Here is a 24,190-nt window from a genome sequence, read left to right as displayed (position 1 = left end):
GCCCGCCTTCACGTACCGTGGGAATATTTCACTTCAAGTTCAGCCCACAATTAAATGCTTTTAGTTAGAAGCGATTCCTGGATAACACATGCAAACAAATGAAAGATGCGGACTGTGTATTTTATTGGGTGTTAGAAGACAGTAACACATGGCCACTAATGGTACATCGGAATGGGTAATAAATCTCAGTGAATTTTTCTGTAGGCTGTATTTTCTTTAAACATCCTTGCAAATATACAACCACTCCCTAATACACCCGGCCTCTTAGACATGAGGCTTTGGCATTAATGGGCATTTTAAAAAGTTGGGAGATGTTCTCTGAATAGCCTATTGTTTATTTTAGCGGTCTAATATTTTAAATTGTTTCCACAATTGCTAAACAAAGGATTTCTCTGCGACTAGGAAGTAACTTCATTACACTGCTCCTTTTCACACTGGAGAAAGAAAAGCATACAAGGACCACTTGAAGGAGGCTTCCATCAGTCGTTGACTGCCACTCAAACTGCGGGCGTTTAGCACCATCGTGTGGGCTTGAACTGGCCCAGTGTTGCGCCAAAAAGTAATTTCCGATGTTTCTGTGTTTTTGATGTGAAATATCTTTGCTTATGTCGGTAAATACAGTATAGTCAGCAGGACTTATTAAGGGCCAGTATATAAAATTAAAAAAAAAAAAATTACCTGTTGTGCAAGTATATGTGAGTGAGTTATGTATCTACAGTATAATCTAATCCAGTCCTTTTTGACCTTGGGCAGGTCTGTCTTTGAAAAAAGAAAAAAAAAAAGGCCTTTTTACTGTCAGTGACAGTTTTTACCTGCATAAATACAGAAGACATAAAAGTTACTTTGACAAAAAAGTGATTGCAACTTCTACCTGTGACAGGAATGTTGCTTCTGGTTTAAAAAAAAAAAATTTATATCATTAATGAAAGATATGATTGACTTATGTTTCAAGGATCATAGGCCAAAAACTCAATTACAGCAGTTTAAATAGGGACTCATTTTTTGGCAAATACCAATATGGCAGACGAGCACTTTTTAGCACAACACCTAATCTGTAGATTCTGCGGAGAAGGATTTGACTTCATTGCAGTGGCGGTTCCTGATATGGGCGACATGGACAGCATCCCCCCAACGCATTGCGATCGCTGCAGCAGTGCCTACCGCACTACTCCACTTGAGGGGTAATGAGCGCCCTCTGCCTGCTGTGTGGTGCATGTATCTTTCTGCCATGGTTTGACAGACGGGTTGTAACAGAAGGAAAGGGTCAGACGGGGGATTCATTACTTTGGGGAGTCCACCTGAGAAGCGCACACAAGGCAGCTACGGAAACCGCTCTGAACCGACTTAATCTGGCGTTCACCTCCGGAGAAATGTGACTACTCCTCGCTGCCACGCAGCCGCAAAGTTGTGATGAACCTATTCCGTCCTTGTGCGTTTTCGGCCACTTTATCAGTGAGAGAATAACAATCAGGAACAATCAATATAAGGAATCGAGGGAATGAAGAAAGTGAAAAACAGGGACAAATATGTTTGCAGCCAAAAATACTGAGCACAAAGAGCGAGGACCAAAAGAAGTCCCAGCCGTCACCGCATATAAAACACCAGCACAGGACCATAATGGTAATGAACACACACAATCCAGCTACACAAACAGAAATGCGACATGAGGTCGGCCACATATCGAGCATCTAACCAAGCTAGCTCCAAAACAGAAGCTGTTGTTAATCTGCTGCACTGATGCTGGAGTTTATTGGGAGTTTATTGTAGAATTTTTTGAGTTTGGGAGTTCATGTTTTTCTTTGTTTCTCCCTGTTGATGTTCATGTGTGTCCTTAATATTACACACATTTAGCACGTAGTGCTTCTGTCTGTGAAGAGTTGGCTGTTGAATATATTCCTTTAAAGGGTATCTTTTGTTGAGCTTTTATTACACAGTAGTCACTCTTGTACCTTGAATCTTGCACCTGACAAAGTTTGAAAAACTAAAACTAATACTGAAACTAAACTAAAACTAAGCAATGAACCAAAAAATAAAAACGAGCAAAACCACTCTGAAAACTAATTAAAACTAACTGAATTAAAGAAAAAAAGTAAAAACTAACTAAAACTAAACAATAATGTAAAAACAAAACTGTTATAACCCTGGTACAGACCAAAGCAATTCAATTCAATTTAATTCAGTTTTATTTATATAGCGCCAAATCACAACAAACAGTTGCCTCAAGGCGCTTTGCATTGTGGGTAAAGACCCTACAATAATACAGAGAAAACCCAACAGTCAAAACGACCCCCTATGAGCAAGCACTTGGTGACAGTGGGAAGGAAAAACTCCCTTTTAACAGGAAGAAACCTCCAGCAGATCCAGGCTCAGGGAGGGGCAGTCATCTGCTGTGACCAGCTGGGCTGAGGGGAGAGGAAAAAAGACATGCTGTGGAAGAGAGCCAGAGATTAATAATAATTATGATTAAATGCAGAGTGCAGTATAAACAAAGTAAATAAGGTGAATGAAAAGAAACAGTGCATTATGGGAACCCCCCAGGAGCATAGGCCTATAGCAGCATAACTAAGGGGTGGTTCAGGGTCACCTGATCCAGCCCTAACTATAAGCTTGATCAAAAAGGAACGTTTTAAGCCTAATCTTAAAAATAAGCAGATAGCACTAACACCCAGAAAGCTTAAAAGTCAAAGAAACATCCAAACTTTGAGGGATTTTCTAACTACACACTCCAAACATGCTAAATGTAACAAATCTCTCAAAGCTCAGTATCAATATCGCTGTCTCTCATTGGCTGCTGTCATTCCCACAACTTTCAACTGTTGCTCAGCAACCAAAAATGTTGCCATATAATTTTTTGATTGTTGATGTGGTGCATTTTTCCACCAATAGGAAAGGGGATGTATGGGGTTATATTTATGTCAAAAGTCATGCACAAGTAAAGCATAATGGAGCAAGGGGAGCAAATAATTTAATTTTGCAAGCGCAGGAATTACTGCAGCCCACGTGCAGTACCTTCACGGCCCACTCGAGTGGGTGGGGGGGGATCACAGGTCTACAGTGGCTTGCAAAAGTATTCATCCCCCTTGAACTTTTCCATATTTTGTCACATTACAACCACAAACATAAATATATTTCACTGGAATTTAATGTGAAAGACCAACACAAAGTGGTATACAATTGTGAAGTGGAAAGAAAATTATACATGATTCAAAACATTTTTTACAAATAAAAAAAATGAAAAGTGCGGTGTGCAAAAGTATTCAGCCCCCCGAGTCAATACTTTGTGGAACCACCTTTTGCTGCAATGTACAGCCTCTTTTTTTTTTACGTTATTTTATTTATAGTGTGACACTACAGCATACAGCCTGCACAAAGCTTAAACAATGCGTGCCTTCATGTAGACACGTAGCAGTTAGCAAGATGACAGCTGCGTGTCTCCCCGATCACAGCCTTCGGCCAGTCCAGTGTTTCTGTTTCAGTGATCTGAACACTCTGATATCCACATAATTGATATACCTTCCACAGAATAGCTGCAGCATCGCTACATGATTTCCCTAATCCGCGATACAGGGACAGCTGACTGTCTCCACCGCTCCACTTTCCCTTAGCATGACCCATGCTAAGGGATGCTTAGCTTGGCTGATGTGCTGGCTCGGCTCTACAGCTGCTTTAAGGAAAACAGCGTTGCCTTGTTTGTTAAGCATTACTTTATTGATTTTATTGCTTTGAAGGTAATCTGGTGCTCTTATAATTACGCGATTTCCCCGCTCGAAAAAACAAGGTAACTGATAATGTGGATGTAGCTGACTTCAGGCCATAATTTCATGTCATTTACACAAGTAATGGGTGATGCACTGTTACCTCGCTGCTTTTTAAAACATCCTTGCAATGTCTCCACCTCCAATGTGGTACCATTTAGGCCAGGTAAAAGAAACTGCAGTGTTAAAATGTTAAACTGAACGGCAAGTGTGTAAGCCCGCAACCGTGAACAACAGCGCAAACGGAAGTAAACAACCGGTTTCCGCTATGAATTATGGGTAGTGGGGCGGAGTCAGGAATACTGTGGATACCTTGTGATGTCACAGTTCTCTGGAATGTTACCTATTAAGATTAAAAGTAGGCCAGAACCTTGAAACTACATCCACAAAATTTCTCCTGTTGTACACAGCGCACTCTCGGAAAGCTTAACCAAAGAATTCAGTTGCAGATTTAGTGGAGTATCATCTGGACTTGATTGATACGCAAAGATGCCGCTCTTACTTTTGACGCATCACGTAATTCCCTGGGTTTTTAAAAAAGCCGCAGAGTTCATCGCATCACAGCTGGGACAATCTCAGTCACCAGATCCCACAGAAGGTTTGGAGTCCCAGACTGAAATTCAACAGGATGCACCTGAACGACCCACCTCTGCGACCGAGGGAAATGTCTCTGGGTCAAATTTTATGATCCCAGATGACCCGAAAATGCCTCTCGAAGTGAGGAAATACCGGCCTGACCCAGTTGCCAGCCCCCAGGCTGCCACAGGTCCCAGACACCAGGATGCCACAGGTCCCAAACCCCAGGCTGCTGCAGGTCCCAGACCCCAGCCTGTCTTGGCTGCAGAAGCCAGTAAGACAGAAAATAGACCTGTTACACTGGAAAAGAATCATTCAGTGAAGAAAGACCTGGTGATGGAAGGCCGAAAGGGGGTCCAGAAACCAGCTAAGTCCTGGAAAGTGGCAAAGGACGCAGTCACACTGGAAGCGGCTGAAATGAATTCTTCCATCTTTCTATCGTCAGACTTCCCTCCGCTGCAGCGAGAGAAGTTTGACAACAAGAGCCAGAAGACAGACGTGAGCCCGGGACCAAAGATGGGCAGAATGTCAAAAAATAAGTCAGTCAAGCGCATCGTATTTGGGTCGCACTTTATGATCCCTAATAATCTGAAAATGCCTATTGAAGTGAGGAACTACTTCCCAGACCCACTTCCCAGACCCCGGGCTGCTGCACGTCCCAAACGCCAGTCTGTCTTGGCTGCAGAAACACAGCCATCCACATCCACTGTTGCTGCTGCAGGACCCAAACCCCAGGCTGGGGCAGGTCCCAGTCCCTGATCGTTTTTCAAGACATTTAAGAGGAAGAGATTTAGCCAGATATTTAAAAGATCCTGAAGGATCATTGCTCTAATCTCTGACCTCAAAACAATGAGCTACCAACTAGCCTCAACCGGTCGCGGCAGATGACCACCCCTCCCTGAGCCTGGTTCTGCCGGAGGTTTCTTCCTGTAAAAAGGGAGTTTTTCCTTCCCACCGTCGCCAAGTGCTTGCTCATAGGGGTTGTTTTGACTACTGGGCTTTCTGTGTAATTATTGTAGGGTCTCAGAAGATAAAGCACCTTGAGGAGACTCGCCTCAAGGTGCTTTTGATTCTAAGGTAAAGACCCAACAACAATTACACAGAAAACCCAACACTCAAAACAATAGTAATCACATCAATAAAGCACAATTCTTGATGTGATTTGGGGCTCAATAAATAAAATTGAATTGGACCAAAAACAAAGACCAAGAAATTAAAGTATTAAATTCAAATATCAATAAAACAATTGGGCAAATTAAAACAAAAATTGCCTCGTCTTGTCTTGTTTTTTATGTCCTGTAATTACGGTCATATTAATAAAAAGAAAATATACATAACAGTATGCACATATGCACCCACAATACACCAATAAAAACTGACAGACTGATACAATTCACACGCAGACAAAGAGGGTTATGAAAACCAAGAAATTCTATTTTTGCCTTGAGCAAGTAGAAGAATCATATTTCTAGCCAGTATTAAGGAATGTAGATGTAGGATCCTTCATGGGGTTGCACAGTTAGATAATAAATCATTATTTTTTAATCCATTCTGTGAGACCTATGGTTTTAACAGAGAAGCAGACCAGAGAATTTACTACAGTTGTATACAAAGTAACTGTAAACACACCAGTGGAGAAAGCTAACAGAGATTTTTAACCAGCTGTTGAAATCCTGACCTTCTCAATGGTTAAGTACAGGAATGGCAGCTTTTAATGCCAATATTAAGCTGTCCCCTTAAACAGCTACGGTGACCCTAGGCCATTAGCTGCTACATTCATCTCAGTCATGGTGTCCCATTACTAACCACCTTCAATACCAGACAACGTGTGTAATTCACATCTCAAACTAATAATAGCAACGATGAGAGACCGGCACAACATAACTGATAACGCTGTAACTAAACACATAAAAACTCCCATGAGTGTGCTGTCGCTAGACCTGTGCATCATGCTTGGAGTGTGCGATGAAGACTACAATACAAGGAAAAATACAAAACAAAAACAATTTTACACATGAAAAACATGATAGTCTGTGCGTTCTGATTTATCAACACCCTAAAGCTCTGCACGCTGCAGGTACCAGTTATTTAGGAGTGGGAGTTTTTGTAAAGTGATTTAAACATGGTAGTGGATTTGATGTGTTTTAGCGACACCCTGTTATCAACTTTATTCTGCTGTCAGCTACTGAGCTGCGTCTGTTGAAGAAAAACTGTGCAGAAATGTCTCATTAAGACTTAGACTCTCTGTTAATGATGAAGTAAAGATAAAGTATAGAAGTCTGGTTAATGGGTGAAGTACTGTGTCATATTGACTTACAAACAAACAAAAATGATTTTTATAAAGGTATACACAAAAACCGAGACACTATTTCAGCCTGTGTGAGATTCTGTTCTGACTTTGAATCATACTATGGGCTAAACTGTGTGGAACTTATAAAGTGGTCAGAAAAAAGGATGAGATTCTGCAGCTATAATGTTTTCACCAAACTGACAGGTTTGATCACGCTCAGTGAAACAGCGTCGGTGCTAAAACAGAACCTAGTATTACACGTTTAATTTCCAAATCTGCTTAAAACTGACAGACTCATACAATAGTCGAATATGTGAGTAAAACAGAGTAGGGGCGCATTCTGCGCTCTGTGTGAGGTATCAGTGAAACACATAATAAAGTAGCCAGGATGACTGCTGTTTATGATAGACTGCATGTCTTTGTTTAAGGAGCCTAACAGCTATCGTGAAACATACATAATAAAGACAAACCAACTGTTGCTGTTGTTTCTAAAACGATCGGCCATTGTATAATGCTCCTAGAAGGTTGGCATGAAACACTCTGAATAAAGAGAGCCATCCAACTGTTGTTTTGGGTAAAAAGGGGGCTTTTTGTTTAAAAAAGAAGGTTTATGGCTCCCTGGAACCCTGCTGCACCATCACTGAGGCTGATATTGTTTAAAAGAGCACCTGTGTGACTGTCTCACAAATAAAACATTAGAAATAACGCAGTAATAGATTAGGAAATATAAATAAACAACAAAAACTCAGCACTACTACTCTGCACCTACCGCACTACTCCACTTGGGGGGTAATGAGCGCCCTCTGCCTGCTTTGTGGTGCATGTAGCTTTCTGCCATAGTTTGACAGACTGGTTTCAACAGAAGGAAAGGGACAGGCGGAGGATTCTCTCATCTCGGTTGCTGAGCCTAGAATGAATCTGTCTATCAATTGTGTGCATCTACTTTTATTAGTGCATGCACTAATAAAAGTAGATGTGCACAATTGAACACAAAGCACATTTCATTTATAATACTGTAATACTGTAAATAATACTGTAAATATGGTCATTAATTCACAGTATTTGTGTGAACCTGAATCCTAATGAAAAAAATAACACAAATACGAATCTAGACGGTTCCGACAAATGTTGGTGGATAGCGCAGTGTTGCCAGATTAGGCAGCTTGTGAACACATTGGGCTTGAAAATTATGTAATTATATAATATATAGTTATAAAATTATATAGATATATAATTTTCCAATAAACTTCCTAAAAACCTACCAAATATGGTGAAAAGCAGCCAAAATTTTAACAACTCACCCAAAACTGTGTATATTTAAATATATCACACCTGTGCTATTAACATGCATTTCAATGGAGATTTTGTTGTGTTCTGGCAACCCTGGGGATGGGCGGCGGTGATAACCTATCCGCTTCAGTGCGAATTACGGGAGATGGCAAGGAAAAGGTCAAAGCCATCAGGTGCGCAGTTTAGGAAAAAGAGAAAAGAAGATGAGAAACAAGCAAAAGATAAAGGTAAGCAGATGCTGTGTGATATTTCAGTTTCTTCCATGTTTTTTCAGATAAAAATTTAAAAGAAATTCTGAGTGTGCCCCTGATGGTGGGGGGACCTTCTGTTAAAACCTGCCTGTCAGACCATGAAAGCTACATGCACCACACAGCAGGCAAAGGGCATTCATTACCCCGCAAGTGGACTAGTGCGGTAGGCACTGCTGCAGCGATCGCTGGGGGGGCAAACAGGCTAGGACCGCCCCTGCTTCATTGATACCGCTAGGGCTGATGGATGAGTCCCACCCATGGTTTAAAATATGAAAATGTCTTTAAAGAAACACCGTGATTTGGAGTGATATAGATTATAATACAGGATGTCATCCTAAAACAAGCTCGAAAATAAAGATGGGAGCAAACCAGATAACACGAAAGATGTGAACGATTGAATGAATGACTATGTTTACGGATGCAAAAGAAGATGTTTCCATGGCAACATGGAGACGCGGCGTGCCTGCGGAAAACGGATGTTGCGTAGCGCGAGGACGCTAAAGTTTTGAACCGTTTTTGAGCGGCTAAGTCAGTGCTCACGGTACGTCGCTTTTTGTGTTTCACGTATTAAGATTTCACAAACAGTGTGCGGTGTTTTAGCACGCTGTCGTTCGGCTCGTGAAACCTAAAAGAAACCGTAACAGAGGTCAGACTAGCTCGCTTTTTAGCTCGGCTAACGGTGCCTGCGACATGTTTGCTAATGCATTGCTTGAGTCCCAGTCAAATAACTAATAATTATGATTTGTTAACTGCTGGATATGTTAGGCAAACTAGCTACTTATAGCTGTCGTGTCACGTTGATATGTTTCATAAGGTTTCGCTTGGGATCACTATTTAGCAAATTAATGCACGTAACAAAGCAGTGCAGCTTACTATTTATTGTTTTCTGTTCACTTACGCACTCCATATAGGTCACCATGAGCAACCATGAGCTGTCATGGGAGAGGCTGGACACCGAGTTTGACCATTTTCTGCTGGACATGAAGCCATATGTCCTTAAACACCCCAGCAAGACAGGTGAGGTGTTATTTCCAATGTATTTACCGCTAAAACAGGCTTCACTTGATAAATAGAAAAGGCCTGCCACTTAAATAGCTTTTCTACTCAATTTTATTCTGTTCAAACCACTTTCTACAACAAGTCTCATTCACCCACATTCATACTAACATTCACACAAACTGATGCATCAGGGTTCAATATCTTGCCCAAGGATTCTTTGACACACGGACTGAAGGAGCCAGGGCTCAATCAGCGACCTTCTGATTGGTAGACAACCCACTCTACCACCTGAGCCACAAACAGCCCTGTAATAGACTGTCAATGAGGGTGTACTCCGCTTTTTGCCTAATAATGGCTGAGATAGCCTACAGCCTCTTCACAACTCTGTATTTGATAATCTGTCATTCAGTTTTCAGTTCAGCTCAATTTTATTTATATTGCATACATTGACAACCTGACCTCCAAGTGCTTTATACTGACAAAAGGCAAACTATGGGAGAGTGAGCCAGTGTTTAGTAATTACTAATGATTAAATGCAGTACTTGTGTATAAACAAACACACACAGAAAAGAGGTCAGGAAAGAAACAACCCAGCAGCCTAAGCCTATTGCAACAACTCATTGAGGCTTCAGGGTCACCTGATCCAGCCCTAACTATAAGCTTTATGAAAAAGGAAAGTTTTAAGCCTTATCCCCAAAATATAGAGGGTGTCTATCTCCCAAATCCAAACTGGTAACTGGTTCCATGGTAGAGGGGCCTCAAAGCTGAAGGCTCTACCTCCCATTCTACTTTGAAAAACTCTAGGAACCAGCAGTAAACCTGCAGTCCTTGCTCCTAACAGAGCAAGATATGACAAGGCATGATTATTCAACATTTTGCATGTGAGGAGAAGGATTTTAATACTGGATTTAACAGGGAGCCAGTGAAGAGAAGCTAATAAGTGAGAAATATGGTCCTGCCTTCCAGTCTGTTTTTTTGTCTTTAAGATGTGCATGTAGTTTTACTAGTTGATTTATATCATCTGACTTCATGGATATATAAAGCTGAATATCATCTGCACAACAATAAAATGGATGATTTGTTAAGAAAACGTAAGTAAAGTTTATTGATATTGCGCTTTTTACAGACAAAGTCGCAAAGCACTGTACGACAATTAAAACGCAATATCAGTAGAAAACCATGTTAAATCAGAAATGCGTTAAACAACAGTAGGCCTGATTAAACAGGAAATGGGAGGTCGTATGTAGCTTTTTCGTGCTGTACATATGATATTCAAACCAATGTGATGCATTTAAAAAGCTCTTAGATCACGGTCCCCGTTCCTTTCTCAGAGCGTCAGCGTTGTGCCCAATGGATAAAGAAGCTGTGTGATCCAGCTGCATGTGGTTCAGGTCTAGTCGGTCAGAAGAATCGCAACATGTATGCCCGTTTGCTCCTTCACATGCTCAGACGAGGGGTCCTGGAGGCACCATTCACCAACAAACCAGAGCCCGGACGTCTTAAAACACTCCCTACATACATGGTAAGAATTACTTCAACGAGCCATGTATATTGTTGTATTGGCAACTGGTTGGACACATTCACCCATTCATATCAATGAGTGAGTGTGTCCAAACTTTTGACTGGTACTGTATGTGTGTAACTGTAGTGGATTGTATTAACTGAGTTTGTAATTAACTAACCTAAACCTTCATCTTCTGAACCTCTGAAATTTTTAGTCCATTTACTTTGATGAGCCATTGAGCAGCAGGAGTGTGGAGCACGGTGATAGAGGCCTGCCCGACTGGGTGACAGGGGAGCTGAGTGGCTGTTCTGATGACAGTTTGACAATGGAGCTCCTTAAGGACAGACCCAGTTCCACACCTGTTAAAGATCACCACAGGTATTCTCAATGAAAATTCATTAGCTTTAATCGTGTGAGTATATACGTATAATCAATTACTGTACTTTAGGGGTTCTTTTAAATGTAAATGGAAAAAAACTAGTTGTTTTACACATTTTTTTTTCATGGTTTATTTTATTTCAGTCAGGACCACTGCAGTCTTAAAAAACAGTAGCTATTTCCATCTGCATTCATTTATTTTTGGCGGCATGGCTGTGTGGACTTCTGGGGCCGGGAAGGCGTCCATCTGCCTGCATTAAAAGCTGGAGGCGAGGAGAACTGCAGCAAGACCTCCAACACAGAACAGAGCAGGGATCAGTAACAACAGATACGACACTGACTAAATCAGACAAAGAATGAAAGCTGGAACTGGAATGGGAGTGGTTTGCAAAGCGGTTTGCAGATGTGCAGTAATTGGGGGCAGGCTAAAGCAAGTTAACCCTTTCCCTCTTGGACGCCTGCTAGGGGTAACCCTTCTTTCTCTTTTCACAACTGAGCAGTTTCTGTCATATTTCAGGCCAGCTTCCAGAACGATAGGATTGGGTGTGGAACCTTTTCTAATGGTCGTCGAACCACAACTTTATTGATATATATTGAGGTGTCAAAACTTGTCAGTAAGGGTACAAGCAAGGTTGTAAAATGTTGTCTTTATAGGGGAAAGAGGTAAATAGCTCACACTATATAAGATAGGGAGTTGGATGTGTAGAAGGGTACGAGCTGAGCCATCAACTGATGTGGGATTTCATTAAGATCAGCTGATCTGTTGGGAGCTGCACTGTGGTACAGCGGGCAGACTGGCATGAATGGAAATTAATTCAGTGATACCTGACTGTCCAGTATAGAGAAAGCGCATACAGACGGATAAGACAAGTGGTTGAATCTGAACCTTTAATCTTGTGATTATTGGATGTTTCACAGGTTTATCTAAGTGATCAAGGATTTTATTTTTTTCTCAGTAAGCTTCTATGTAAATTACCAAGTTTATCAAATAATGTCTCACTGCAAGAAAGTTGAGGTGAGACAGATCTGAAGTATTTTTCAGTGTTTGTTTGCTTTAAAGAACCATTTGCATTAAGCTGCCGAGCTGCTTCCTCATTGGATAAAAGAGCTAATTTGATTCAGTGAGAAACATTTTTTTAAATTTCAAACAGAAAGACATAACTCATTTGCACATAGAATATAATGCATCTTCCCCAAGTTATTATTTATCCCTTGAAAAGTTCACACTTGCTTATTAAAAAGGCAGTGAGAGGTTCTGGCGTTTCACAAGCAATTATGAGTTTGTATAGTAGGATGATGGTATGTTACTGCACGATTAGAGAGCCCCCCCCCCCCCCCCCCCCCCCCCTTCTCCTGGTGACTTCTCTGATAAGAAGACAGACCAAAAAGAAAACAAACTCTTTTTTTGTCAGTCACACAAAGCGCTAATGCATAAGGTATTAATCGAAGCATTCTGTTTTAAAGTTCTTCTGCCAGACTTAAAACACCAAACTTTGCTGTGAAACTGAATACATGCAGCTTTTGTGAATGATTGCCCATCGTATTTGCTCAGCAGCGCTGTCTGAAAAAAGCCAAAGACATTGCCAAGTTGTTGCATCAGTCTGCATGAGCTGTCCATTCTGCCTTTTCAAAGAGAAATACTTCAAAACAGCATGAGAGGATGAACTTCTCGTATTCTCTATCCATCTTTCTGTTCCTCTCCTCTTTACACTTTACCAGTTGTTGAACTTGAGGTGTAACCCCCACAGAGTAGATAAAGAGAAGAATAAAGCTTGGTAGCTCATTAGTGTGTTCTCTGTTTCTTCAATTGCTTGGCTTCTATTCCTCTTTGAACATCAGCCAAATGCCTAAAAAAAAATACATTTGGGTTTTAAAATTGGCTGCTCTGTTAAAAGGGCATGCGCCGCTCAGGTATACATCCGTGTGTATAACATGTGAAGTCACGGCTCACTAAACCATCAAGCATCCTAGCGTGCACGTGGATATTTCTTCTAACTGCAGGCAGTTCAGAGGCTCGACAAAGTGATGTTAGTAATGGCTCATGGATTTTCATTGCAATTAACAAGGAAAGGCAAATCAGCGCCCAGTGGCTTCATAAACTCATTAGCATAATAAAAAGAGAGCACTGTAAGTGCATTAAAGAGAGCTTAATATACACCAGGGCACTGTGTAAGAAGAAGTACAGGCCCACAGCTGCCATGTTTAATTCAAAGTTTTCTGTCGGCTGTGGAGTCATTATGATTAGGCAGTGTGGCGGTTAGCTCTATCACCTCACAGCAAGACGGTTGTGAACATTTTTGAACAAAGTGGTCTGATGGGGCCTTGCTGTGTGGCACGTGCCTGTTCTCCTTTTGTATTTGTCAGTTTCTTCCCAAAAGTCTAAATAGATCCTGATTTGGTTAAATACTAAGTTCAGCCCTGTAATTCCCTGGTGTCCTTTCCAAACTGTAGCTTGCCGCTGTTGTTGGGCTTTATTTCATATGACTTTTTAAATGAGTCTTATCCATGTATGGCCATAGGGCTGCATCTGTTTACATTCCTACGTCCATTCCAAATGATGTGAAAAAAAAGAAAGAAGTGTGGCTACTTTCAGTAAGATTCAGCCTTAGAGGGTGCGAATAGGAGGGATTTTTGTGGGGAGCAGACTGCTGAGTACCATAATGTCTGATTGGGATAAGACCATGAAAGACCCTCAGATCACAGACTAACGCCCTGATGGAGAAAATTAGCCAGGCCGAGAGTCCTTTTATGTGTCTCTCTCATTTAGATAAGATTAAATAGAAGGAACTCATCTGACTCCCTCCCTGTGATGTGGCAACATTTGATCTGTTTCACGCACCATTACTCAGGTGATAGGCAGGTCTTCTTTTAGCTTGTGAAACTGCGCAGTTCAAATTTCAATGTCTGAAGGTAAAGCTGTGTTGATTTTTCTGATGTTTTGCGATGCCGCTCGTCGTTCACACACCAAGTGGATGTGGCATGTTGTGTATGTATGTGTGTTTAACTGATAATATCGTGAAACGTCATTAGTCCGAAATATTGAATTCCAGCATGAATTCCTCTATGGCTGTGGTATTTCTAATTCCGTGTTTAGCCACCAGATAGAGCCACTGCTTTGTCTATAGCAGCAGTTTAGGCACAGGAATGCTGTGGGACCACAAAGCAGGCAGGCAGGTCTGCAGATCATATAAAACATCATCTAAGTTTTATATGTTGCCTTATGTTCAAAGAAGGTTCACTGATAAATTGAAATGAAAGGGATGGGTAATAAATCTTTATTGTCCCTCTTTACGGGACTTTTCTCTGACATTTTCTTTTCTTATTTTTGTCACATTTCTCCCAGACTTCTGTGCTCCATCTGCATGCTGTTTATCTGTGGATAAAAACTCTGAACTTCCCTCCTGACTTCATGTCCTCTACCTTCTTTTCTCTGGGAAAGGTTGACAATAACATTGTCTCTGCAGTTGCTGGAGTCAGTTACTGATGTTGGTTGAAATGCTTTACATCTCCCGCTCACAGGCCAGAAGGTCTCCATGGATTTTTTTTTTCCCCCTCCAGGTGGTGAAGGGTTATGGTGGAGGGTGTGCAGGGGGACAAGGATGTTAGTGTCCCAAGGTCAGACTGCTTTAGTGAGGGTGCCCGAAGCTGAGACCTGAACCCACTGGCTCTGCACCTGGAGGTCAGACTGGTGGATGGATGTCAGGTTTCTTTAATCAGCCAAGCTGCAGCTTCTGAGGGTCTACATGGTTTTCTAATTTTCTACTCTGCGTGTGTGTGTGTGTGTGTGTGTGTGTGTGTGTAGCTCTGGCCTGACTTGCCACTTCTTTGATCTCTGGGCCTCAGACTCCAGACACATCTGATTCAATTATCCTCATCCACCTGTTGACTTAGAGGCCCAAAATTGCAAAGCTTGGCCCCCTTATCCGTGTTTCATAGCTGTGTTGCCTGCATGTGTGTGTGTGTGTGTGTGTGTGTGTGTGGGCACATAGATAGAGAGGGAAAGTCTGTCGAAGTACACAAACGCTAAAGTCTTTCATTTGAAGTGTTTTCTCATAATTATTTGCAGATTAATGAAACAATATTGGAATTCATTGTACCTGATGTAAAGTGCTCATTTCAGCTCATTCTTTACAGCCACTGAGAAGTGACTTAGACTTTGTCGTGTTATTGTGAAATCCACTCCGCACATACAGAAACTATACAATATGTGATGGACTCTGGCACTTGCAGAATTCTTTCAGCCACTCCAAAATGAACCATTTAAGAAAAAAAAAGACTAGTGATCACTGAAGTGCCCCACTTGTAATTGCTACACATGAAAAAATGGGAGGACCCAATTGCCCAACTCTTTGTAATCATATGTTATGCTATGCAATCACCAGTCTCAATTACAACTGCTTTATTAGATCAGAATCCAATTTACTACAATTTCTTTGGTGTAATCACTGGTATACAGTACTTTCTTAATAACACGACAAATACAGTACTGTGTAAAAATCTTGAGCCACCAATTATTTCTTTATATTTTGCTTCCAAGGGGCCAGACTTTCTTGTCATTTTAAAAAAATGGTCTTGAGCAATAGTTCTCCGGGCTTTCTGAATTTCAACGTTTTCACTCATTTTCAGTCCAGTCCTTGTACCTGGCCATTTTCAGAGGAATATTTTTCTATTTTGTTTGTTGAGCCATTTAACACTGACCTATGAATTATTCAAGCATTAAAAAAAAGTACCTAACTCAAGAGATGAACCAGTGTTGTGCCTCCACATAACAGACAACTTAGCAAAGAACCAGTTTTAAATTGTATCTTTAGGCCCTTTGTTGCTAGCAGCCTGTCACAAAAACACAATTTGTTCCTGTTTCTTTAGTTGAATCTATCAGAAATGGTCTCATTGGAAGGTTGGCTGTCAAGAGGCCATTTTTAAGGTATGCCAAATTATACAAGAACTGGATTGAAAATCAGTGACAACAGGTCTTTTGGGGTGTGAATCCAAATTTGAAATTTTGGGTTCATATGATTGTCAGTGTGTACAGAGAAGGTCAGGAGAGAAGAGCAACAAAAGAGCATCTATATAAATACAACAGTGGAGGCTCTGTCGTGGTTTGGGGTGCCAAAAGATTTTGATCCTCCATGGTGTACCACTTGGAACTTGTCTGATTGACATTGATCATTTTTCAGCATGACAGTGATCCCAAACACACTGCCAGTGCAGTGAAATTTAATGTCCTTCAAGAAGCCTGGAGAACTACTCCTGAAGACTACTTAAACTACAAGAAAGCTGTCTGGAGAATAAAGGTGGTCAAACCAAATATTGACTTTCAAACTCTTTCAAATTATACAAACAATTTTTGCCTTGTATACTGTATTTCCTGTATGTTTGCACATGTTGCAGTAAATCACTGAACCCATTTCCCATCGTCCGAGCAAAATATAAAGAAATGAAGCATGCTTTAAGATTTTTGCACAGTACCGTAAATTTATTCTTTTTTTATTTTGATCATTGTCATACAAAAACAAAAAGCAATAGAATAGTAAAGGGAAAAGACAAACATCCTGCCCCATCCTAAATGTACTGATTTAAACAAAGCTTGTTCCTACAGCGGGCTGACTCTCAGGCCTGTTATCAAAAATGAATACAGTATTTGGCAAAACCACCAAAGATAAATTAATGCAAGTTTTAAATGTCTACTCTTACTGTTGAAGTTACATAAAAATTGTGTTAGTGATGCAGTTATTACCTCCACCAAAGAAGTTATGTTTTTGGCACCATTTGCATGTCGTTCTTTTATTAGGTCAAACTTTCGCAAAATAACTTTTATCTTTAAAACTATCCTTAAATTCTTCTGCCTTTGTTTGTATTGACAACATTTAGGAAATGATACTGTTATATGGGGATTCTAAATGTCCCACTATAGTTTGCATCCAAATATCAACATGAATATGTAGAAAATGCAATAAATTTCCTTAAAAGTAAATACTGCCCAGAGAACAAGGTCTCTTTTAAATACATCTTACTAAGATAACCGAACCGTGAACTGGTGACCTTAATAACTCACATTCACACCTTGGTTCATGTTACTGTAAGGACTCGGTAGGTGAAAGGGTGTGTCGGTGACACTCGGGACCTCCTCCAAGCTGACAATCCCACTAGGGGTTAAGTATCTATGACTCTGGTTGAATTCACTCACAAGATATTTAGATATTTGGTGTTTTGAGTTTAAATGCAATTACTACTGTCACTGCATAGACAGATACATATCTATTCCTATTGAGTATTCTGTAGTTTTTTTCTCACAGTGAAATAAATACTGACTGTGACAAATGAGGTTCAAAATACCAGGAATGCTTAAAAAGATGACAGTAAACGAATGCCCAAGGGCTCCTAATTGAGAGTGTGAGACAGTGCCCTCTAGAATGCAATGGGATGTCTTTATAAGATGATAGCTGCTTTTTTTCCCTGATGGTTGTCCTACATCTCCCTGCCTTCTCTAACATCTTCATTCAATTAGCATCAGTGGGTTTTAAGTGCCTTGTGTGCGCCTGTGCTTAATGAGATTGTTAGCTCAGTTATGCAGATGTGCTCGTGCATGTGTGGCGAGAGACGATAGTGAGAATGAGAAGTGTGTGTGTGTTTGTGCTCGTTTGCATGTGTGTCAGTGGATATAAGCGTTTCCCCCATGAGGCTGTTTGTTTAAACCATGACGGACACAATGAGAGGCATCAATTGAGGTGTGTGATTATAAAACGATTGTACAAGTCATAGCCTGGTGCCCTGTGGGCTCTGCGTGGAAACAGACTGATGTATAGCAGAGACGTTTATTGTTCAGATGGGATGAAGTGCCGACCACAAACCATGCAACCGGTGCCAGATGTTGATCTGTGCAAATGGCAAGGCGGGCTGCCTATGCAAGCACATTCATATGCAAAGAGAGAGTCGAGCAGACTCCAGAGAGATGCACACACATATTGTAGGTTAACCTTTTACACTTCTGTTTGTCTCTCAATTCTCTCTTCCAGGAGAAGGCTGTGCGAGGATAGGACTGCATCACGACCCGTATTTTCCAGTCCACTGAAACAGTCACCCAGACAAGTTACGAGAATGGTTAGTTCATCATTATTCTTCAGAATTAAAAACCACACCTCTGGAGTTCCCAGGCATATTTGTGTTACGATTCAGCAATTAGATTTATAGGTCCCTGTGAGGTAGCTCTGATGAGACATGAAATATTAAAGGCAAACAGCCTGCTGTTGCCAATACAAACAGTGGACACAATGCTTTGCTTTCTTCTTTAATGTGGACCAATTTGGGAATTCCTGAACTCATTTCCCCATGAAGTTGGAGGAAAATTCCTGTGCCTGCAAGTTTCTGTTTCACAAAAATGACAATAATGCGATCACAGCTGACACATATACTCAGACACACACACACAGCTAATTAATCAGATTTACCTTAATAAAGTTTTTCTTTATGATTAAAATATTCAGTGGGGATTTGGTTTTTAAACAGTTTTTAAATAGGTGTTGTTTCACATCTTTATGGGGCTGCAGTTTGTGGTGCTGTCCACTGGTATTGCATTACACTGAAAGGTGTTTGTAATATTATGTCCTACTTTATTAATATTAGCACACATGAGCAGGCTGCATAAAATAAATAAATCTCCTTTTAGCGTAATGCTTTTAAGGACACACTTCACATGCCAAGATACAGTATGCCAAGTTTTCAGCTAATACCTCTTTGGGAATCACCTTATTGGTGCAAAAATACTATTTTATGCCTGTCAAACTGTGTCATCCTTGGCATTTTTCATAGATTCAACTAAAGAAATAGGAACAAATTACAGGTTTTTCCGACAGACTGTTAAGAAAGAGGCAAAAGATACAATTTAAAATTGGTTCTTGGTTTTCATATGTAAGCACAACACTGGTTCATCCCTTGACTTAGGTGCTTTTTTAAATGCTTGACTGATTCATAGGTCAGTGTTAAGCAGCTTAGCAAACAAACAGAAACATTCCTGTGATAATGGTCAGGTACAGGGACTGGACTGAAAATGAGTGAAAAAGGAGCCAGTGTCCAAAGAAAGCTTTGAAAGACCTTCAGAAAGCCTGGAGAGCTGTTGCTCAAGACCACTTAAAAATGATAAGAAAGTCTGGCCCCTTGGAAGCAAAATATAAAGGAATGAGGGGTGGCTCAAGACTTTTGCACAGTACTGTATTTAAATTAATGGTTTGAATTCCTTCTGCGACTCTCAGAATGTAACACGCTGTTTTGCACAGGCAACGGCCTGCATACCCAGCATTCCTGGATATCGAAATGAAACATTTACGGTGTTTGTTCGAGGGTGAGGCGCTGGAACCTTAATGCCTTTTTAATCAGGAGGGGCATTTAATCCTGAGCTATTCATTTCTGCGATTTCTTTGCATCAGCACAGTTCCGCTGAGGTACACCCAAGGTCCACACTCCACGAGATCTTAATCAAATTCAACAACATATCTCCTTTCCCTATCACTCTCCCAACTTTATTAGATATTTCCCCTATTTCAACCTTGCTGCCCAACCTTGACTGGAGTAAACTGATCTTGTATCAACAAAACCCCTGCAAGCATTCAACTTATCCTGTATAAAATAAATCCGGCGCCCCGTCGTAAAACAAAAGGCTGGAGAAAAACAAGAATGACAGGCAGTCTAGCATATGCCCCTCTTGTGGAATTTACTGCATGACGGAAATGATGTGGAACTGCCAAACATCTGGAGTGCTGTATGTGTGAGAGAGAGAAGAGCGAGGGAGCAAAGGGTGGAGAAATGGAGATAACGAGGGAGTAGAGGGTTGTTAGTTAAACACATGTGGGTGTACTGTGTATCTGTAAGCTTTTAAAGAGCCCTTTTGTTGTTGCCAAGAGAGAAATTATATTGTGTCAGCAGGCAGCGATAACCTTCACCACCGCCTGATGTTGGCTTCCTCGGGCCAAACTGCCAATCAGAAATCACCATCTTAACCTCCATTTTGTTTCTGCTGATGATAACCCCCCCCCCCCCCCCCAAAAAAAAACAAAAAAAACACACACACACTTTTTTTTTCCCTCCTCTTTTCCCTCCTCAGGTGGATGGGGAGCTGAACCATACGTCTCCCGATGACAGTGACCTGGAGGCTCGTCTCAACAGCTGGAACCTGGGGGTGAGTCCAGGGGCATGCCTTGAGCTTCTTGGTTACATGCAGCTGTCAACATGCTGAAGCTCACAACAGTGACAGCAGCTCTCAATGTCTAAGCACCTGAGTAAATCCACATCAGTAGTGCAGTGTTGCAGAGTTAACCACACTGCTCGAACAAAAGGTAGAAAACCCTTTCACCTGTATTCTCTTGAAGCCACTTCCTTTAGACAGCTCGGTGCTATTGTAGGATGTCAGGGTAGGACTGGGAGTGGGAGAAAGGTTGTGTAAGCTGAGGAATTGAAGATGTGTGAACCTCTCTTATCTTCTCTATCTAGAGTGCACCAGGCCTGGGCTTGATAAGCCCCCTGCCCTCATGTGTTCCTATCTTCTCAACTGTATGACCCTGATTGTCTTTTTCTTTCTTTTTTTTCACATGCTTGTTACCTGTGACTTTCTCCTTTCTTCATTAATTTTGGCAAAACCTCCCCCTCTCTGTTTTCAGACTTTCTGTCTGTTTCTGCTCTCCTATCCGATGTCCTCTCCATCTTTTCTGCGACTACTTCCTCTTTATTCTCCCTCTCTCTTTCAGTAATCTGAGGCATCTATCAGCCGACGTGAAGCCGTGCTCTGCGCTGGTGTAGTTTCCTCTCCTCTGTGTTGAAACCCTGATAAGAGGCATTGCTTGGCACCCCCCCGCCTCCCGATTTGAAAGCCTGCATCTTTCAAATCAACAGATGTTCCTTCACACACAAATACACACACAGACCCCACTCAAGTTTACGGAACTTTTTATAGATGCACTGCCTCAAAGCGCCCAATGCCTATGAAATTTCAACACAGCTGAGCATCACTTTATCTGGAACATCTTTAGCTTCTCTTTAGATGTTCTGAAGCAGTCCATATCGATTTGTTGTTCATTTCACCACTAATGTAATGAAGTGAATGCATTCAGCATGGTAACCGGACAGTTGACAGCAGATTGCTTCAGACTTGGAAAGCTGGTTCACAAAATACACAAAACCTGAGTCAGCTGGACCTCCATCTGTTTTTAACTTTCAGGCTGTTTGTGTGTTGGAGCAGCTACTTTTATGTAAATTGGGAGTTGCCCTACCTTAGAGCTAGATGCAACATACTACCTGTAAAGGCAAAAAAAAAAGCATGTACCTTTTTTAAACTAGTGTCACATATAGTCCAGTGTTCAGTTGTTGCCCCTACCACTTGGCTGTCTGTGGTTAAATGGGCCGCGCTGACGGCTTGCTCAACACTAGACTGAAACTAGGAAGCCATCAATCACAGCGTGTTTTTTTGGCTGGAAAGCCAGCACTTGTGATTTGGAGTGTTGTTCTTCTTGTGCGTCCATCCATCCATCCACGTCAGGATTCAATGACACAGGACACTGTGCCAGCTGCGAGGCTGGACAAACATATGCTTAGAGGAGCGTGTGTGTGGGCACGGGGGAAAAGAGCGTGCGCGCAAGCATACGTGTGCACCGTGTCCAAGTTTAGCATCGCACTTTGCCAGCATTACACCACAGCATTTAGTCTGCATGTCTTCCTCGCCCTGTGGGCCGTGCTCAATCAAATCTGATGACTGGCTGTCTGTGGATATAAAAAGAAATCTCATTCTTGTTTTCAGTCTGGGCACTAGTTTAGAAGGATATCGATTGATTCATCACTTGGCGAATGTGGATTTGTTTTCTAGCCTTTGCCAGATTTAAGTAGCAATTCATCACACATTATTGCACGCACCACCACAGCACTGGCTATGACGAGTGGTCTTTTCTCTTCGGTGTGCATGTATTACAGGAAACATGACTGTAGTCAAGTCGGATGTTTCTTTTTGCTGAGGGCTTACAGTAAAATGTATGACCTGTTTTTACCTGCATGTAGACTTAGCAGGGAGCCACAGCTACTCACCCCGAAGCAACAAGATTTTGTCTTTATCCTCATACTGTAACTGTAACTGTTTTAGGCCCAAACTCTGAGGTTCTTTCAGGTCCTGTTCTCTCATCTCCCATTCATTCTGGATTAGCTTTGCGTGGGTTGTGCCACCTCACAGCATTAAATCCCTCTTCTTCTTTTTTTAAAAAAATTTTTTTTTATAAACACTGAATGAGTCCCACACTTCCCTCCTCTTCCTTCTTTTCCTCCTTGTTCTCCTCCTTCATCGCTATGTTTAAGAGATTAGCAGCAGAACTGTTTACTGGGCGTCATTCCTGTCATCTCTGGAGTCGGCTCTACTACTTTGAAAAAGCCGTGATCTTGCTGCTAGTTGGCAGCCCCTACAGACAGCCTCAGTGCATCAGAGAGAAATGCTGTATGATAGTGCGAGTTCACAAGAAAGTAATGGGGTCATAAACAAATGTCAAATAGTGCAAGCAAAAACAGCAGGCTGTCAGGCAGCAGATATTTTTTGCAGTTTGTGTCACAGTTAGTGAGGTGTATTGATGTAATGCTGCAGAGTGACATAGACCGTGACCCGCTTACTTTCAGGTGGTTTAGCTGTTCGCTCTTTTCAGTCTCCTGTGTTTCATATTGTAATCAAAGAATACGCTGTGTCAGTGTTTGGCAGGGATGTGTATACATTTGTCTCAGTGTGACAGTAAATGGACCAGGGATAGCTTGGAGATTAGTGGTCCTGAGTGTTGACAAAAGGGACAGCAGAAAGAGGCCAAGAGCGGAAGCAGAGCTCGCCACACACACAAAGGCTTGAAGTGTCCCAACACATTCTGCCTTTCTAAACAGACACAAGATGACAGAAGAGGCTTCGGCCACAGGACTGGGCTTTTTGATGTGCTCCCCACATTCTTTATGGCAGACTCAGGGTGGAGGTAGTGGTAAAGCTTTGTTAAGAGAGGAACGAGCAAAAGAGAGATCTAAAGTTTTTCTGTTTACTCTTTCAGATTGAGAACCCAAGGTATTTGCGAGAGAAGCCCGTTCCCTTGTCACCAGTAAGTTGTTTCGGGGGTCTCTTGTGCTTCATTTATTGTTAGGTTAAAAAAAAAAAAAAGTATTTGAACTTCTGAGTCTTCTCATTCTCTCATCTCTTTTTACTTTGTAGATTTTCAAGTCAAGCTTTGGGGGGAACAGTAACTTGGCCAGTGATCAGGGCCCACGACTGTTACAGAGCACAGAGGTATGCACCAGAATGAGAGAAACTTAGCAGTAATTGAAAATATATACCCATTCATATGAATGGGTAAGTGTGTCCAAACGTTTGACTGGTACTGTATAACATTATGACCACCTACTTAATATTATGCTGGTCACCCTTTTGATGCCAAAACACCCCTGACCTGTCGAGGCATGGACTAAGCACTACGGTGTGCTGTGGTGTCTGGCACCAAGATGTTAGCAATGGGTCGTTTAAGTCCTGTAAGTTGTGAGGTGGGACCTCCATGAATCAGACTTGTTTGTTTGTGGTTCAGTTCTGATGCTCACGTGTCCATTGTTGGTGCTTTTGTCGGGTGACAGGAATCAGCGTGGGCACTCTGATTGGTCTGCAGCCCCATACACAACAAACTGTGATGCACTGTGTATTCTGACACCTTTCTATCAGAACTGGCAATTTGAGCTACAGTAGCTTGTCTTTTGTGGGTCAGTGAGCCTTGGCTGCCCATGACCCTGTTGCTGGTTGACCACTGTTCTTTACTGGGACCACTTTTGATAGTTAATGACCACTGCAGACCAGGAACACCCTACAAGAGCTGCAGTTCTGAAGATCATCTGACCCAGATGTCTAGCCATCACAATTTGGCCTCTGTCAAACGCACTCAAATCCTTACGCTTGCCTATTTTTCCATTCTTCAGACACATCACCTTTGGGCTCAAAATGTTCACTTGCTCCCTAATATATCAGTATATACAGTCACTGGCCACTTTGTTAGGTCTGTTTAACTACGCGTTAATGCAAATATCTAATCAGCCAATCACTGCGATGACTCAGGGCATTTAGGCATGTAGGTGTGGTCAAGATGACCTGCTAAGTTCAAACTGAGCA

The 24,190-nt window shown here is 41.6% G+C and overlaps 1 protein-coding gene across 6 annotated transcripts in view; it reads left to right on the top strand.

Annotated features, from left to right (window-relative positions):
- Window positions 1-90: 90 nt before the first annotated feature.
- Window positions 91-24,190, top strand: part of cep112 (centrosomal protein 112) — a 121,141-nt gene continuing 97,041 nt past the window's right edge. For 3 of the 6 annotated variants that reach the window (XM_030734888.1, XM_030734887.1, XM_030734885.1), the window contains exons 1-8: window positions 8,602-8,703; window positions 9,074-9,179; window positions 10,493-10,683; window positions 10,880-11,043; window positions 18,060-18,144; window positions 20,141-20,215; window positions 23,094-23,141; window positions 23,252-23,326. In XM_030734888.1, the coding sequence (XP_030590748.1) occupies window positions 9,080-9,179; window positions 10,493-10,683; window positions 10,880-11,043; window positions 18,060-18,144; window positions 20,141-20,215; window positions 23,094-23,141; window positions 23,252-23,326 (738 nt within the window). In that variant the 5' untranslated portion in view covers window positions 8,602-8,703; window positions 9,074-9,079. Of the gene's footprint in view, window positions 115-8,601; window positions 8,809-9,073; window positions 9,180-10,492; window positions 10,684-10,879; window positions 11,044-18,059; window positions 18,145-20,140; window positions 20,216-23,093; window positions 23,142-23,251; window positions 23,327-24,190 lie in introns of those variants that run through there. The other 3 variants (XM_030734890.1, XM_030734886.1, XM_030734889.1) reach the window with 3 other exon arrangements.

Source organism: Archocentrus centrarchus, chromosome 8 (assembly GCF_007364275.1).
Source record: "Archocentrus centrarchus isolate MPI-CPG fArcCen1 chromosome 8, fArcCen1, whole genome shotgun sequence".
NCBI lineage: Eukaryota > Metazoa > Chordata > Actinopteri > Cichliformes > Cichlidae > Archocentrus > Archocentrus centrarchus.
The sequence above is the reverse complement of the archived record's forward strand: the minus strand, read 5'-3'. Positions and strand labels throughout refer to the sequence as shown.